This window comes from Taudactylus pleione, unplaced genomic scaffold, assembly GCF_031769625.1.
Source record: "Taudactylus pleione unplaced genomic scaffold, aTauple2 ptg000523l, whole genome shotgun sequence".
Classification (NCBI taxonomy): domain Eukaryota; kingdom Metazoa; phylum Chordata; class Amphibia; order Anura; family Myobatrachidae; genus Taudactylus; species Taudactylus pleione.
In genome coordinates, this window is record NW_028284925.1 from 2,090,500 (window position 1) to 2,110,066 (window position 19,567).

General features: G+C 45.6%; 1 protein-coding gene across 7 annotated transcripts in view; it reads right to left on the bottom strand.

The window, feature by feature from the left end:
* The window catches only part of CFAP44 (cilia and flagella associated protein 44), a 111,853-nt gene that overhangs the window by 56,705 nt on the left and 35,581 nt on the right, over positions 1 to 19,567 (bottom strand). For all 7 annotated transcript variants that reach the window (XM_088450763.1, XM_088450762.1, XM_088450767.1 and 4 more), the window contains exons 9-11: positions 2,308 to 2,472; positions 2,063 to 2,218; positions 1,859 to 1,906 (exon numbers count right to left, since the gene is read on the bottom strand). In XM_088450763.1, coding sequence (XP_088306889.1) covers positions 1,859 to 1,906; positions 2,063 to 2,218; positions 2,308 to 2,472 — 369 coding nt within the window. The remainder of the gene's footprint in view (positions 1 to 1,858; positions 1,907 to 2,062; positions 2,219 to 2,307; positions 2,473 to 19,567) is intronic.

Sequence of the window (19,567 nt, forward strand, 5' to 3'; positions counted from 1 at the left end):
ACAGCTCCGGGATTTACGGCCGCCTCGATGTTTGTCCAGTGCGCATGCGCACGAGGGAGCCGGATCCTTCGTGCGCATGCGTGAGACCCGCTACGACCAACAGCGCCGGTCGTAGCGGGTCTCTTTCCAAAGGGGGCGAGCTGTCGATGTTGGTTGACAGCTCGCCCCGTTTTGAAGGCGGGCCGGGGGGGTGGCAGCCCAAACGGAGGCGTTCCCATGGGAACGCCTGCCGTTTGGGGGAGGCCCCACTGACATCACTAGAGTTTCCGGCTCTGACAGAGCCAGAAGCTCTCCGGGGCTTATGACAAGTGAGACCCTACCCTAGGGTCTCGTCGTAAGCCCCGATGGTCGTGATGGTCTATGACCATCGCGACCATCACCCTAGCGGTCGTTAGAGCTGTGGGTGTAAACCTACAGCCTAACGACCGAAACAGAGGCGGGCGGTCAGGATGCAAGCGGCCGCCCAGTTTCTGAGTGACCGCTTGCATCCTCCAACCGCCTCTGAATGAGGGCCTTAATCCCTGGAGCCATGGCTAATTGAATTTTCCCCAAGGGGGGTCAGGAATCGCGCATTGCGTCCGACTCAGAATCAGGCCCTATGTTTGTATCTAGTCCAGTGGTTCTCAAACTCGGTCCTCAGGACCCCACGCAGGTCATGTTTTCCAGGTCACCCAGCAGGTGCACAGGTGTATTCATTACTCTCTGACACATTTTAAAAGTTCCACATGTGGAGCTAATTATCTCACTTGTGATTCTGTGAGGAGACCTGGAAAACATGCACTGTTTGGGGTCCTGAGGACCGAGTTTGAGAACCGATTATCGTCCATCTATCCCGCTTGGTACACAGCCCAGGATTTTGCCTTTGCAGTCGCTGCCTGGCTCTGAGCGGCAGATTTCTGTCACCAGCATTGCAAAGTCCGTCTCCATCTCTGCTTCCCAGGTCATGTGTTAGATGTATATCACAGCCTAGGTGCATAACCCTGCATTTATCTACAGCTCTATACACAGTAACGACAGGTAAATGTATTAAACTACAGTCGGAACTTGAAGGGCACTTTGCGGTTTCAGTCAATAATCTGCTGTAATCTTGGACTTTTCAGTGCGATGTTCAGTTCAGGGCCTGGTAGACTGAGAGCTCCCCTAAGAACAAAGAAGGAGGCCATTCCTAAACTTTGCATTCATGGGAAAACACCAACAACCAATCGGCTATTAGCCGTTATCTGTATAGTGCAAGTTAAATGGAATCGGGATGATTTACCGCATGGCCATCCGTTCAAATCCTGACAGTGGAAGCCCGGCAGGGGTGAAAATCCCGAAGCTACAAAAGGTAAGTATCGCTAACCATTTTTTACCCCCTAACCGTCCTTTAGGGGTGCCTAACCCTACCCCTCTAAGTGCCTAAACCTAACCCCCCTTCCCTGCAGCCAAGCCCTAAATCTGCCGGGGGGGTGTCTAAGCCTAACCCCCCCTTCCCCTAGCTTAACCCTAACCTCCTGGGGGGTGCCTAACCCAAAGCCTCCCCTGGGAGCCCCTAACCTAACCCCCCCCCCCCCCTGCGGGTGTCCATGCCCGGCGCACCTTTTGATCTGTAAGTTGGGTGTCGGGCTCCCGGCGTAGGTGTAATGACAGGCGTCGGGATTTCAACACCTGTCATTAGTACCTTGCCGGGATTAGACAGTCGGGAAGCCGGCGGTTGGGATTTCATCCGTTGACTTCCCGACTGCTTCCCAGTTAGACATCGTAAGCAAGAATCTGATTGGTTGCTATAGCTTAGTACAAAGTTTGCAACTAAACGCAATGTTAGTAAATTAGCCCCAATTTATTACAATGAATGAAGGGAACAGAGAGTAAAACTTACAATATTAGAAAAGGACAGATCCAGCTTCCATATTCCACCATTGGCGTCCTGCAAATCCCAAAGAAACAGGTTAAGATTTCTTCATACAAATTGTAAAACAAAATCTCATATAAAATAGGGATAGTTATTAATACAGATTAATTCAAATGGGACTTGTTTAATGACTTGACCTGAGACAGTCATGAAGAACCGTCCTTACAGTACCTGAGCATACCACATGGGGGAGTCATTTTCCCATGTCTTAACCATATAGTGAAGATTGACATTCTTCCCAACCAGGAGCTCATTCATCGGCTCCATCTCCAGGAGACCAGAGTCATCTACAGTGTCTGCAGTGTCCACTGTCTCGAAATCCCAGACCTGATAGGTGGGAACCGAAAGTGGACAGAGCATCAGAAATATGCTGTTCACGTAATTCCCTTTAAAATATAATACACATTTATACTCACCTTAACAAAGCCATCAGCGCCAATAGTGATAAGCTCGCCTTCATCCAGGACAAACTGGTTAATAGGACCATTATGGCAAGGTTTGTATCCTCTCCTACAAATCTCCACCTTGATGAGACCACCTTCCCAGAGCAGCATGTTGCCCCATTCAGACCCTGATATCACCTAAAGGAAAGTGATTGGTGAGAATGAGGCTTGAGGTCGCGCCCATTGCGGTGCCCGTTAACTCGTCAGCTTACTGGCTATTTATTACACCTCCTGCATTCTGAGTGTTACATCGCTTATCCCACGGGACATGTTCCCACTATGTGTAATATGGGTAACATGATTAAACATTGGTTCTGACTGCACAGTACGGGACCAATTCAAAGTTGACCTGAGGTCCATGTGCGGAACACATCTGGAATGTTTCTGCACTGCTCTTGCAGAGCTGTAGGTCACTCAGTTTCACCTCCACTTGTGTCTGGAGTGGGAAATAGAGTTGTGACAAGGCGTTTGTAGGCAAAGTTGAGTGTGAGTGAATCAATGCATCTGTGCAGTGTTGAAAATAATCATAAGTATAAGCCGGAACACGTGAGCCCTAAAGACAATGATGACCAAATGTACAGATAGGGGACGGTCACAGCGCAAGATGTGTACAACTCTGCATATATTTCCGTGTTTGCAATGAGTCAGGCTCATTGGCTGCAAATCTGTAATAACTTCCTGCTATCTGTCCTGCTGGCTCCTCCCCTCTCTCACCTACAGCCTGCACTGCTGTTTGGATGGGTCCACCCTCTCCATTATGTTCTCATACTCATAGTCTTCTCAATCACTCTGGCGGCTTCATACAATCCACCGCAAAATATCACTCTGACCTACAGAACGGCAAATGCTTACATCTTGTCTCCTATCCTCCACATCCCTGGTGTAACACTCACTATAACGCACGTTCCCAGACTGCTCACTTTAATGCATGTTCCCACACTGCTCACTATAATGCAAGTTCCCTCACTACTCACTATAACGCACGTTCCTTGATAGTTCACTATAATGCACATTCCCTGACTGTTCACTATAATGCATGTTCCCTGACTGCTCGCTATAATGCACATTCCCTGACTGCTCGCTATAATGCATGTTTCCTGACTGATCACTATATTATATGTTCCCTGACTGCTCGCTATAATACACATTCCCTGACTGCTCACTATAATGCATGTTCCCTCACTGCTCACTATAACGCACGTTCCCTGATAGCTCACTATAATGCATGTTCCCTCACTGTTCACTATAAAGCACGTTCCCTGATAGCTCACTATAATACATGTTCCCAGACAGTCACTATAATGCAGATTCCCTCACTGCTCACTATAATACACGTTCCCTGACTGCTGACTATAATGCATGTTCCCTCACTGCTCACTATAATGCAGGTTCCCTCACTGCTCTCTATAATGCATGTTCCCTGACCGCTCACTATAATGCACGTTCCCTGACTCTTCACTACAATGAATGTTCCCTCAGTGCTCACTATAATGTATGTTTCCTGATAGCTCACTATAATACATGTTCCCTGATAGCTCACTATAATACATGTTCCCTGATAGCTCAGTATAATGCATGTTCCCTGACAATGCATGTTCCCTGACTGCTCACTATAACACACGTGCCCTGATAGCTCACTATAATACATGTTCCCTGACGGTCACTATAATGCAGGTTCCCTCACTGCTCACTATAATGTACGTTCCCTGATAGCTCACTATAATGCATGTTCCCTGATAGCTCACTACAATACATGCTCCCTGACAGTCACTATAGTGCAGGTTCCCTGACTGATCACTATAACGCATGTTCCCTGACTGCTGACTATAAAGCATGTTCCCTCACTGCTCACTTTAATGCATGTTCCCTCACTGCTCACTATAATGCATGTTCCCTCACTACTGACTATAACGCACGTTCCCTGATTGCTCACTATAACGCACGTTCCCTGATAGCTCACTATAATGCATGTTCCCTCACTGTTCACTATAAAGCACGTTCCCTGATAGCTCACTATAATACATGTTCCCAGACAGTCACTATAATGCAGGTTCCCTCACTGCTCACTATAATACACGTTCCCTGACTGCTGACTATAATGCATGTTCCCTCACTGCTCACTATAATGCATGTTCCCTCACTGCTCACTATAATGCATGTTCCCTCACTACTCACTATAATGCACGTTCCCTGATAGCTCACTACAATACATGCTCCCTGACAGTCACTATAATGCAGGTTCCCTGACTGCTCACTATAAAGCCTGTTCCCTCACTGCTCTCTGTAATGCATGTTCCCTGACCGCTCACTATAATGCACGTTCCCTGACTTCTCACTATAAAGCAGGTTCCCTGACTGCTCACTACAATGCATGTTCCCTCAGTGCTCACTATAATGTATGTTTCCTGATAGCTCACTATAATACATGTTCCCTGACAGCTCACTATAATGCATGTTCCCTGATAGCTCACTATAATGCATGTTCCCTGACAATGCATGTTCCCTGACTGCTCACTATAACACACGTGCCCTGATAGCTCACTATAATACATGTTCTCTGACGGTCACTATAATGCAGGTTCCCTGACTGCTCACTATAATGCAGGTTCCCTGATAGCTCACTATAATGCATGTTCCCTGATAGCTCACTACAATACATGCTCCCTGACAGTAACTATAGTGCAGGTTCCCTGACTGATCACTATAACGCATGTTCCCTGACTGCTGACTATAAAGCATGTTCCCTCACTGCTCACTATAATGCACATTCCCTGATAGCTCACTATAATGCATGTTCCCTGATAGCTTACTATAATGCATGTTCCCTGACTGCTCACTATAATGCAGGTTCCCTGATTGCTCACTATAATGCAGGTTCCCTGACTGCTCACTATAATGCATGTTCCCTGATAGCTCACTATAATGCATGTTCCCTCAATGCTCACTATAATGCATGTTCCCTGACAGCTCACTGTAATGCAGGTTCCCTGACAGCTCACTGTAATGCAGGTTCCCTGACTGCTCACTATAAAGCAGGTTCCCTGACTGCTCACTGTAATGCAGGTTCCCTGACTTCTCACTATAATGCAGGTTCCCTGACTTCTCACTATAAAGCAGGTTCCCTGACTGCTCACTATAATGCAGGTACCTTGATAGCTCACTATAATGCATGTTCCCTCACTGCTCACTATAATGCATGTTCCCTGACTGCTCACTATAATGCATGTTCCCTCACTGCTCACTATAATGCATGTTCCCTCACTGCTCACTATAAACTATAATGCAGGTTCCCTCACTGCTCACTATAATGCAGGTTCCCTCACTGCTCACTATAATGCATGTTCCCTCACTGCTCACTATAATGCAGGTTCCCTGACTGCTCACTATAATGCAGGTTCCCTCACTGCTCACTATAATGCATGTTCCCTCACTGCTCACTATAAACTATAAAGCAGATTCCCTGACTGCTCACTATAATGCAGGTTCCCTCACTGCTCACTATAATGCATGTTCCCTCACTGCTCACTATAATGCAGGTTCCCTGACTGCACACTATAATGCAGGTTCCCTGACTGCTCACTATAATGCAGGTTCCCTGACTGCTCACTATAATGCAGGTTCCCTGACTGCTAACTATAACGCAGGTTCCCTGACTGCACACTATAATGCATGTTCCCTCACTGCTCACTATAATGCATGTTCCCTGATAGCTCACTATAATGCATGTTCCCTCACTGCTCACTATAAACTATAATGCAGGTTCACTCACTGCTCACTATAATGCAGGTTCCCTCACTGCTCACTATAATGCATGTTCCCTCACTGCTCACTATAATGCATGTTCCCTGATAGCTCACTATAATGCATGTTCCCTGACTGCTCACTATAATGCACGTTCCCTGACTGCTCACTATAATACATGTTCCCTCTCTGCTCACTATAATGCATGTTCCCTGACTGCTCACTATAACACACGTTCCCTGATAGCTCACTATATTACATGTTCCCTCTCTGCTCACTATAATGCATGTTCCCTGACTGCTCACTATAACACACGTTCCCTGATAGCTCACTATAATACATGTTCCCTGACGGTCACTATAATGCATGTTCCCTGACTGCTCACTATGATGCAGGTTCCCTGACTGCTCACTATAATGCAGGTTCCCTGACTGCTCACTATAATGCAGGTTCCCTGACTGCTCACTATAATGCAGGTTCCCTGACTGCTCACTATAATGCAGGTTCCCTCACTGCTCACTATAATGCATGTTCCCTGATAGCTCACTATAATGCATGTTCCCTGATAGCTCACTATAAGGCATGTTCCCTGACTGCTCACTATAACGCACGTTCCCTGACTGCTCACTATAACGCACGTTCCCTGACTGCTCACTATAATACATGTTCCCTCACTGCTCACTATAATGCATGTTCCCTGATAGCTCACTATAATGCATGTTCCCTGATAGCTCACTATAAGGCATGTTCCCTGACAGCTCACTATAACGCACGTTCCCTGACTGCTCACTATAACGCACGTTCCCTGACTGCTCACTATAATACATGTTCCCTCACTGCTCACTATAATGCATGTTCCCTCACTGCTCACTATAAACTATAATGCAGGTTCCCTCACTGCTCACTATAATGCATGTTCCCTCACTGCTCACTATAATGCAGGTTCCCTCACTGCTCACTATAAACTATAATGCAGGTTCCCTCACTGCTCACTATAATGCAGGTTCCCTCACTGCTCACTATAATGCATGTTCCCTCACTGCTCACTATAATGCAGGTTCCCTCACTGCTCACTATAAACTATAAAGCAGGTTCCCTGACTGCTCACTATAATGCAGGTTCCCTCACTGCTCACTATAATGCATGTTCCCTCACTGCTCACTATAATGCAGGTTCCCTGACTGCTCACTATAATGCAGGTTCCCTGACTGCTCACTATAATGCAGGTTCCCTGACTGCACACTATAATGCAGGTTCCCTGACTGCTAACTATAACGCAGGTTCCCTGACTGCTCACTATAATGCAGGTTCCCTGACTGCTCACTATAATGCATGTTCCCTCACTGCTCACTATAATGCATGTTCCCTGATAGCTCACTATAATGCATGTTCCCTCACTGTTCACTATAAAGCACGTTCCCTGATAGCTCACTATAATACATGTTCCCAGACAGTCACTATAATGCAGATTCCCTCACTGCTCACTATAATACACGTTCCCTGACTGCTGACTATAATGCATGTTCCCTCACTGCTCACTATAATGCAGGTTCCCTCACTGCTCTCTATAATGCATGTTCCCTGACCGCTCACTATAATGCACGTTCCCTGACTCTTCACTACAATGAATGTTCCCTCAGTGCTCACTATAATGTATGTTTCCTGATAGCTCACTATAATACATGTTCCCTGATAGCTCACTATAATACATGTTCCTTGATAGCTCAGTATAATGCATGTTCCCTGACAATGCATGTTCCCTGACTGCTCACTATAACACACGTGCCCTGATAGCTCACTATAATACATGTTCCCTGACGGTCACTATAATGCAGGTTCCCTCACTGCTCACTATAATGCACGTTCCCTGATAGCTCACTATAATGCATGTTCCCTGACTGCTGACTATAAAGCATGTTCCCTGACTGCTCACTTTAATGCATGTTCCCTCACTGCTCACTATAATGCATGTTCCCTCACTACTCACTATAACACACGTTCCCTGATAGCTCACTATAACGCACGTTCCCTGATAGCTCACTATAATGCATGTTCCCTGACAGCTCACTATAATGCATGTTCCATGACTGCTCACTATGATGCAGGTTCCCTGACTGCTCATTATAACGCACGTTCCCTGACTGCTCACTATAACGCACGTTCCCTGATAGCTCACTATAATGCATGTTCCCTCACTGTTCACTATAAAGCACGTTCCCTGATAGCTCACTATAATACATGTTCCCAGACAGTCACTATAATGCAGGTTCCCTCACTGCTCACTATAATACACGTTCCCTGACTGCTGACTATAATGCATGTTCCCTGACTGCTCACTATAAAGCATGTTCCCTCACTGCTCTCTGTAATGCATGTTCCCTGACCGCTCACTATAATGCATGTTCCCTGATAGCTCACTATAATGCATGTTCCCTGACTGCTCACTATAATGCATGTTCCCTGACTGCTCACTATAATGCAGGTTCCCTGACTGCTCACTATAATGCAGGTTCCCTGACTGCTCACTATAATGCAGGTTCCCTCAGTGCTCACTATAATGTATGTTTCCTGATAGCTCACTATAATACATGTTCCCTCACTGCTCACTATAAACTATAATGCAGGTTCCCTCACTGCTCACTATAATGCAGGTTCCCTCACTGCTCACTATAATGCATGTTCCCTCACTGCTCACGATAATGCATGTTCCCTGATAGCTCACTATAATGCATGTTCCATGACTGCTCACTATAACGCACGTTCCCTGACTGCTCACTATAACGCACGTTCCCTGACTCCTCACAATAATACATGTTCGCTCTCTGCTCACTATAATGCATGTTCCCTGACTGCTCACTATAACACACGTTCCCTGATAGCTCACTATAATACATGTTCCCTCTCTGCTCACTATAATGCATGTTCCCTGACTACTCACTATAACACACGTTCCCTGATAGCTCACTATAATACATGTTCCCTGACGGTCACTATAATGCATGTTCCCTGACTGCTCACTATGATGCAGGTTCCCTGACTGCTCACTATAACGCACGTTCCCTGACTGCTCACTATAACGCACGTTCCCTGACTGCTCACTATAACGCACGTTCCCTCACTGCTCACTATAATGCATGTTCCCTCACTGCTCACTATAATGCACATTCCCTGATAGCTCACTATAATGCATGTTCCCTGATAGCTCACTATAATGCATGTTTCCTGACTGCTCATTATAATGCAGGTTCCCTCACTGCTCACTATAATGCAGGTTCCCTGACTGCTCACTATAATGCAGGTTCCCTGACTGCTCACTATAATGCAGGTTCCCTGACGCTCACTATAATGCAGGTTCCCTGACTGCTCACTATAATACATGTTCCCTCACTGCTCACTATAATGCACGTTCCCTGATAGCTCACTATAATGCACGTTCCCTGATAGCTCACTATAATGCACGTTCCCTGATAGCTCACTATAATGCATGTTCCCTGACTGCTCACTATAACGCATGTTTCCTGACTGCTCACTATAATGCATGTTCCCTGATAGCTCACTATAATGCATGTTCCCTGACAATGCATGTTCCCTGACTGCTCACTATAACGCACGTTTCCCGACTGCTCACTATAACGCACGTTCCCTGACTGCTCACTATAATACATGTTCCCTCACTGCTCACTATAATGCATGTTCCCTCACTGCTCACTATAAACTATAATGCAGGTTCCCTCACTGCTCACTATAATGCAGGTTCCCTCACTGCTCAATATAATGCATGTTCCCTCACTACTCACTATAATGCAAGTTCCCTGACTGCTCACTATAATGCAGGTTCCTTCACTGCTCACTATAAACTATAAAGCAGGTTCCCTGACTGCTCACTATAATGCAGGTTCCCTCACTGCTCACTATAATGCATGTTCCCTCACTGCTCACTATAATGCAGGTTCCCTGACTGCTCACTATAATGCAGGTTCCCTGACTGCTCACTATAATGCAGGTTCCCTGACTGCTCACTATAATGCAGGTTCCCTGACTGCACACTATAATGCAGGTTCCCTGACTGCTAACTATAACGCAGGTTCCCTGACTGCTCACTATAATGCATGTTCCCTCACTGCTCACTATAATGCATGTTCCCTGATAGCTCACTATAATGCATGTTCCCTCACTGCTCACTATAAACTATAATGCAGGTTCCCTCACTGCTCACTATAATGCAGGTTCCCTCACTGCTCACTATAATGCATGTTCCCTCACTGCTCACTATAATGCATGTTCCCTGATAGCTCACTATAATGCATGTTCCATGACTGCTCACTATAACGCACGTTCCCTGACTGCTCACTATAACTCACGTTCCCTGACTCCTCACTATAATACATGTTCGCTCTCTGCTCACTATAATGCATGTTCCCTGACTGCTCACTATAACACACGTTCCCTGATAGCTCACTATAATACATGTTCCCTCTCTGCTCACTATAATGCATGTTCCCTGACTGCTCACTATAACACACGTTCCCTGATAGCTCACTATAATACATGTTCCCTGACGGTCACTATAATGCATGTTCCCTGACTGCTCACTATGATGCAGGTTCCCTGATTGCTCACTATAACGCACGTTCCCTGACTGCTCACTATAACGCACGTTCCCTGACTGCTCACTATAACGCACGTTCCCTCACTGCTCACTATAATGCATGTTCCCTCACTGCTCACTATAATGCACATTCCCTGATAGCTCACTATAATGCATGTTCCCTGATAGCTCACTATAATGCATGTTCCCTGATAGCTCACTATAATGCAAGTTCCCTGACTGCTCACTATAATGCAGGTTCCCTGACTGCTCACTATAATGCAGGTTCCCTGACTGCTCACTATAATGCAGGTTCCCTGACTGCTCACTATAATGCAGGTTCCCTGACTGCTCACTATAATGCAGGTTCCCTGACTGCTCACTATAATGCAGGTTCCCTGACTGCACACTATAATGCACGTTCCCTGATAGCTCACTATAATGCACGTTCCCTGATAGCTCACTATAATGCACGTTCCCTGATAACTCACTATAATGCATGTTCCCTGACTGCTCACTATAACGCACGTTCCCTGACTGCTCACTATAATGCATGTTCCCTCTCTGCTCACTATAATGCATGTTCCCTGACTGCTCACTATAACACACGTTCCCTGATAGCTCACTATAATACATGTTTCCTGACGGTCACTATAATGCATGTTCCCTGACTGCTCACTATGATGCAGGTTCCCTAACTGCTCACTATAACGCACATTCCCTGACTGCTCACTATAAGGCACGTTCCCTGACTGCTCACTATAACGCACGTTCCCTGACTGCTCACTATAATACATGTTCCCTCACTGCTCACTATAATGCATGTTCCCTGATAGCTCACTATAATGCACATTCCCTGATAGCTCACTATAATACATGTTCCCTGACAGCTCACTATAATGCATGTTCCCAGACTGCTCACTTTAATGCATGTTCCCACACTGCTCACTATAATGCATGTTCCCTCACTACTCACTATAACGCACGTTCCTTGATAGCTCACTATAATGCACATTCCCTGACTGTTCACTATAATGCATGTTCCCTGACTGCTCGCTATAATGCACATTCCCTGACTGCTCGCTATAATGCATGTTTCCTGACTGATCACTATATTATATGTTCCCTGACTGCTCGCTATAATACACATTCCCTGACTGCTCACTATAATGCATGTTCCCTCACTGCTCACTATAACGCACGTTCCCTGATAGCTCAATATAATGCATGTTCCCTCACTGTTCACTATAAAGCACGTTCCCTGATAGCTCACTACAATACATGTTCCCAGACAGTCACTATAATGCAGATTCCCTCACTGCTCACTATAATACACGTTCCCTGACTGTTGACTATAATGCATAATCCCTCACTGCTCACTATAATGCAGGTTCCCTCACTGCTCTCTATAATGCATGTTCCCTGACCGCTCACTATAATGCACGTTCCCTGACTCTTCACTACAATGAATGTTCCCTCAGTGCTCACTATAATGTATGTTTCCTGATAGCTCACTATAATACATGTTCCCTGACAGCTCACTATAATACATGTTCCCTGATAGCTCACTATAATGCATGTTCCCTGACAATGCATGTTCCCTGACTGCTCACTATAACACACGTGCCCTGATAGCTCACTATAATACATGTTCCCTGACGGTCACTATAATGCAGGTTCCCTCACTGCTCACTATAATGCACGTTCCCTGATAGCTCACTATAATGCATGTTCCCTGATAGCTCACTATAATACATGTTCCCAGACAGTCACTATAATGCAGGTTCCCTCACTGCTCACTATAATACACGTTCCCTGACTGCTGACTATAATGCATGTTCCCTCACTGCTCACTATAATGCATGTTCCCTCACTGCTCACTATAATGCATGTTCCCTCACTACTCACTATAATGCACGTTCCCTGATAACTCACTATAATGCATGTTCCATGACTGCTCACTATGATGCAGGTTCCCTGACTGCTCATTATAACGCACGTTCCCTGACTGCTCACTATAACGCACGTTCCCTGATAGCTCACTATAATGCATGTTCCCTCACTGTTCACTATAAAGCACGTTCCCTGATAGCTCACTATAATACATGTTCCCAGACAGTCACTATAATGCAGGTTCCCTCACTGCTCACTATAATACACGTTCCCTGACTGCTGACTATAATGCATGTTCCCTCACTGCTCACTATAATGCATGTTCCCTCACTGCTCACTATAATGCATGTTCCCTCACTACTCACTATAATGCACGTTCCCTGATAGCTCACTATAATGCGTGTTCCCTGATAGCTCACTACAATACATGCTCCCTGACAGTCACTATAATGCAGGTTCCCTGACTGCTCACTATAAAGCCTGTTCCCTCACTGCTCTCTGTAATGCATGTTCCCTGACCGCTCACTATAATCCACGTTCCCTGACTCTTCACTACAATGCATGTTCCCTCAGTGCTCACTATAATGTATGTTTCCTGATAGCTCACTATAATACATGTTCCCTGACAGCTCACTATAATGCATGTTCCCTGATAGCTCACTATAATGCATGTTCCCTGATAGCTCACTATAATGCATGTTCCCTGACAATGCATGTTCCCTGACTGCTCACTATAACACACGTGCCCTGATAGCTCACTATAATACATGTTCTCTGACGGTCACTATAATGCAGGTTCCCTGACTGCTCACTATAATGCAGGTTCCCTCACTGCTCACTATAATGCACATTCCCTGATAGCTCACTATAATGCATGTTCCCTGATAGCTCACTACAATACATGCTCCCTGACAGTCACTATAGTGCAGGTTCCCTGACTGATCACTATAACGCATGTTCCCTGACTGCTGACTATAAAGCATGTTCCCTCACTGCTCACTATAATGCACATTCCCTGATAGCTCACTATAATGCATGTTCCCTGATAGCTCACTATAATGCATGTTCCCTGACTGCTCACTATAATGCAGGTTCCCTGACTGCTCACTATAATGCAGGTTCCCTGACTGCTCACTATAATGCATGTTCCCTCACTGCTCACTATAATGCATGTTCCCTGATAGCTCACTATAATGCATGTTCCCTCACTGCTCACTATAATGCATGTTCCCTGACTGCTCACTATAATGCATGTTCCCTCACTGCTCACTATAATGCATGTTCCCTCACTGCTCACTATAATGCATGTTCCCTCACTGGTCACTATAAACTATAATGCAGGTTCCCTCACTGCTCACTATAATGCAGGTTCCCTCACTGCTCACTATAATGCATGTTCCCTGACTGCTCACTATAATGCAGGTTCCCTGACTGCTCACTATAATGCAGGTTCCCTCACTGCTCACTATAAACTATAAAGCAGGTTCCCTGACTGCTCACTATAATGCAGGTTCCCTCACTGCTCACTATAATGCATGTTCCCTCACTGCTCACTATAATACATGTTCCCTGACGGTCACTATAATGCATGTTCCCTGACTGCTCACTATGATGCAGGTTCCCTGACTGCTCACTATAATGCAGGTTCCCTGACTGCTCACTATAATGCAGGTTCCCTGACTGCTCACTATAATGCATGTTCCCTCACTGCTCACTATAATGCATGTTCCCTGATAGCTCACTATAATGCATGTTCCCTGATAGCTCACTATAAGGCATGTTCCCTGACTGCTCACTATAACGCACGTTCCCTGACTGCTCACTATAACGCACGTTCCCTGACTGCTCACTATAATACATGTTCCCTCACTGCTCACTATAAACTATAATGCAGGTTCCCTGATAGCTCACTATAATGCATGTTCCCTCACTGCTCACTATAATGCAGGTTCCCTGACTGCTCACTATTCCCTGACTGCTCACTATAACGCAGGTTCCCTGACTGCTCACTATAATGCAGGTTCCCTGACTGCACACTATAATGCAGGTTCCCTGACTGCTAACTATAACGCAGGTTCCCTGACTGCTCACTATAACGCAGGTTCCCTCACTGCTCACTATAATGCATGTTCCCTGATAGCTCACTATAATGCATGTTCCCTCACTGCTCACTATAAACTATAATGCAGGTTCCCTCACTGCACACTATAATGCAGGTTCCCTCACTGCTCACTATAATGCATGTTCCCTCACTGCTCACTATAATGCATGTTCCCTGATAGCTCACTATAATGCATGTTCCATGACTGCTCACTATAACGCACGTTCCCTGACTGCTCACTATAACACACGTTCCCTGACTGCTCACTATAATACATGTTCGCTCCCTGCTCACTATAATGCATGTTCCCTGACTGCTCACTATAACACACGTTCCCTGATAGCTCACTATAATACATGTTCCCTCTCTGCTCACTATAATGCATGTTCCCTGACTGCTCACTATAACACACGTTCCCTGATAGCTCACTATAATACATGTTCCCTGACGGTCACTATAATGCATGTTCCCAGACTGCTCACTTTAATGCATGTTCCCAGACTGCTCACTATAATGCATGTTCCCACACTGCTCACTATAATGCATGTTCCCTCACTACTCACTATAACGCACGTTCCTTGATAGATCACTATAATGCACGTTCCCTGATAGCTCACTATAACGCACGTTCCCTGACTGCTCACTATAACGCACGTTCCCTGACTGCTCACTATAACGCACGTTCCCTGACTGCTCACTATAATGCATGTTCCCTCTCTGCTCACTATAATGCATGTTCCCTGACTGCTCACTATAACACACGTTCCCTGATAGCTCACTATAATACATGTTCCCTGACGGTCACTATAATGCATGTTCCCTGACTGCTCACTATGATGCAGGTTCCCTAACTGCTCACTATAACGCACGTTCCCTGACTGCTCACTATAAGGCACGTTCCCTGACTGCTCACTATAACGCACGTTCCCTGACTGCTCACTATAATACATGTTCCCTCACTGCTCACTATAATGCATGTTCCCTGATAGCTCACTATAATGCACATTCCCTGATAGCTCACTATAATACATGTTCCCTGACAGCTCACTATAATGCATGTTCCCAGACTGCTCACTTTAATGCATGTTCCCACACTGCTCACTATAATGCATGTTCCCACACTGCTCACTATAATGCATGTTCCCTCACTACTCACTATAACGCACGTTCCTTGATAGCTCACTATAATGCACATTCCCTGACTGTTCACTATAATGCATGTTCCCTGACTGCTCGCTATAATGCACATTCCCTGACTGCTCGCTATAATGCATGTTTCCTGACTGATCACTATATTATATGTTAACTGACTGCTCGCTATAATACACATTCCCTGACTGCTCACTATAATGCATGTTCCCTCACTGCTCACTATAACGCACGTTCCCTGATAGCTCACTATAATGCATGTTCCCTCACTGCTCACTATAATACACGTTCCCTGACTGCTGACTATAATGCATGTTCCCTCACTGCTCACTATAATGCAGGTTCCCTCACTGCTCTCTATAATGCATGTTCCCTGACTCTTCACTACAATGAATGTTCCCTCAGTGCTCACTATAATGTATGTTTCCTGATAGCTCACTATAATACATGTTCCCTGACAGCTCACTATAATACATGTTCCCTGATAGCTCACTATAATGCATGTTCCCTGACAATGCATGTTCCCTGACTGCTCACTATAACACACGTGCCCTGATAGCTCACTATAATACATGTTCCCTGACGGTCACTATAAAGCAGGTTCCCTCACTGCTCACTATAATGCACGTTCCCTGATAGCTCACTATAATGCATGTTCCCTGATAGCTCACTACAATACATGCTCCCTGACAGTCACTATAGTGCAGGTTCCCTGACTGATCACTATAACGCATGTTCCCTGACTGCTGACTATAAAGCATGTTCCCTCACTGCTCACTTTAATGCATGTTCCCTCACTGCTCACTATAATGCATGTTCCCTCACTACTCACTATAACACACGTTCCCTGATAGCTCACTATAACGCACGTTCCCTGATAGCTCACTATAATGCATGTTCCCTGACAGCTCACTATAATGCATGTTCCATGACTGCTCACTATGATGCAGGTTCCCTGACTGCTCATTATAACGCACGTTCCCTGACTGCTCACTATAACGCACGTTCCCTGATAGCTCACTATAATGCATGTTCCCTCACTGTTCACTATAAAGCACGTTCCCTGATAGCTCACTATAATACATGTTCCCAGACAGTCACTATAATGCAGGTTCCCTCACTGCTCACTATAATACACGTTCCCTGACTGCTGACTATAATGCATGTTCCCTCACTGCTCACTATAATGCATGTTCCCTCACTGCTCACTATAATGCATGTTCCCTCACTACTCACTATAATGCACGTTCCCTGATAGCTCACTATAATGCGTGTTCCCTGATAGCTCACTACAATACATGCTCCCTGACAGTCACTATAATGCAGGTTCCCTGACTGCTCACTATAAAGCCTGTTCCCTCACTGCTCTCTGTAATGCATGTTCCCTGACCGCTCACTATAATCCACGTTCCCTGACTCTTCACAACAATGCATGTTCCCTCAGTGCTCACTATAATGTATGTTTCCTGATAGCTCACTATAATACATGTTCCCTGACAGCTCACTATAATGCATGTTCCCTGATAGCTCACTATAATGCATGTTCCCTGACAATGCATGTTCCCTGACTGCTCACTATAACACACGTGCCCTGATAGCTCACTATAATACATGTTCTCTGACGGTCACTATAATGCAGGTTCCCTGACTGCTCACTATAATGCAGGTTCCCTCACTGCTCACTATAATGCACGTTCCCTGATAGCTCACTATAATGCATGTTCCCTGATAGCTCACTACAATACATGCTCCCTGACAGTCACTATAGTGCAGGGTCCCTGACTGATCACTATAACGCATGTTCCCTGACTGCTGACTATAAAGCATGTTCCCTCACTGCTCACTATAATGCACGTTCCCTGATAGCTCACTATAATGCATGTTCCCTGATAGCTCACTATAATGCAGGTTCCCTGACTGCTCACTATAATACATGTTCCCTCACTGCTCACTATAATGCATGTTCTCTGATAGCTCACTATAATGCATGTTCCCTCAATGCTCACTATAATGCATGTTCCCTGACAGCTCACTGTAATGCAGGTTCCCTGACTGCTCACTATAAAGCATGTTCCCTGACTGCTCACTATAAAGCAGGTTCCCTGACTGCTCACTGTAATGCAGGTTCCCTGACTTCTCACTATAATGCATGTTCCCTGACTGCTCACTATAAAGCAGGTTCCCTCACTGCTCACTATAATGCAGGTTCCCTCACTGCTCACTATAATGCATGTTCCCTCACTGCTCACTATAATGCAGGTTCCCTGACTGCTCACTATAATGCATGTTCCCTCACTGCTCACTATAAACTATAAAGCAGGTTCCCTGACTGCACACTATAATGCATGTTCCCTCACTGCTCACTATAATGCAGGTTCCCTGACTGCTCACTATAATGCAGGTTCCCTGACTGCTCACTATAATGCAGGTTCCCTGACTGCGCACTATAATGCAGGTTCCCTGACTGCTCACTATAATGCACGTTCCCTGATAGCTCACTATAATGCACGTTCCCTGATAGCTCACTATAATGCATGTTCCCTGATAGCTCACTATAACGCACGTTCCCTGACTGCTCACTATAACGCACGTTCCCTGACTGCTCACTATAACGCACGTTCCCTGACTGCTCACTATAATACATGTTCCCTCACTGCTCACTATAATGCATGTTCCCTCACTGCTCACTATAAACTATAATGCAGGTTCCCTCACTGCTCACTATAATGCAGGTTCCCTCACTGCTCACTATAATGCATGTTCCCTCACTGCTCACTATAATGCAGGTTCCCTGACTGCTCACTATAATGCAGGTTCCCTCACTGCTCACTATAAACTATAAAGCAGGTTCCCTGACTGCTCACTATAATGCAGGTTCCCTCACTGCTCACTATAATGCATGTTCCCTCACTGCTCACTATAATGCAGGTTCCCTGACTGCTCACTATAATGCAGGTTCCCTGACTGCTCACTATAATGCAGGTTCCCTGACTGCTCACTAGAATGCAGGTTCCCCGACTGCACACTATAATGCAGGTTCCCTGACTGCTAACTATAACGCAGGTTCCCTGACTGCTCACTATAATGCATGTTCCCTCACTGCTCACTATAATGCATGTTCCCTGATAGCTCACTATAATGCATGTTCCCACACTGCTCACTATAAACTGTAATGCAGGTTCCCTCACTGCTCACTACAATGCACATTCCCTGATAGCTCACTATAATGCATGTTCCCTGATAGCTCACTATAATGCAGGTTCCCTCACTGCTCACTATAATGCAGGTTCCCTGACTGCTCACTATAATGCAGGTTCCCTGACTGCTCACTATAATGCAGGTTCCCTGACTGCTCACTATAACGCAGGTTCCCTGACTGCTTACTATAATACATGTTCCCTCACTGCTCACTATAATGCATGTTCCCTGATAGCTCACTATAATGCATGTTCCCTGATAGCTCACTATAATGCACGTTCCCTGATAGCTCACTATAACACACGTTCCCTGACTGCTCACTATAACGCACGTTCCCTGACTTCTCACTATAATGCACGTTCCCTGACTGCTCACTATAATGCATGTTCCCTCTCTGCTCACTATAATGCATGTTCCCTGACTGCTCACTATAACGCACGTTCCTTGATAGCTCACTATAATGCACATTCCCTGACTGTTCACTATAATGCATGTTCCCTGGCTGCTCGCTATAATGCACATTCCCTGACTGCTCGCTATAATGCATGTTTCCTGACTGATCA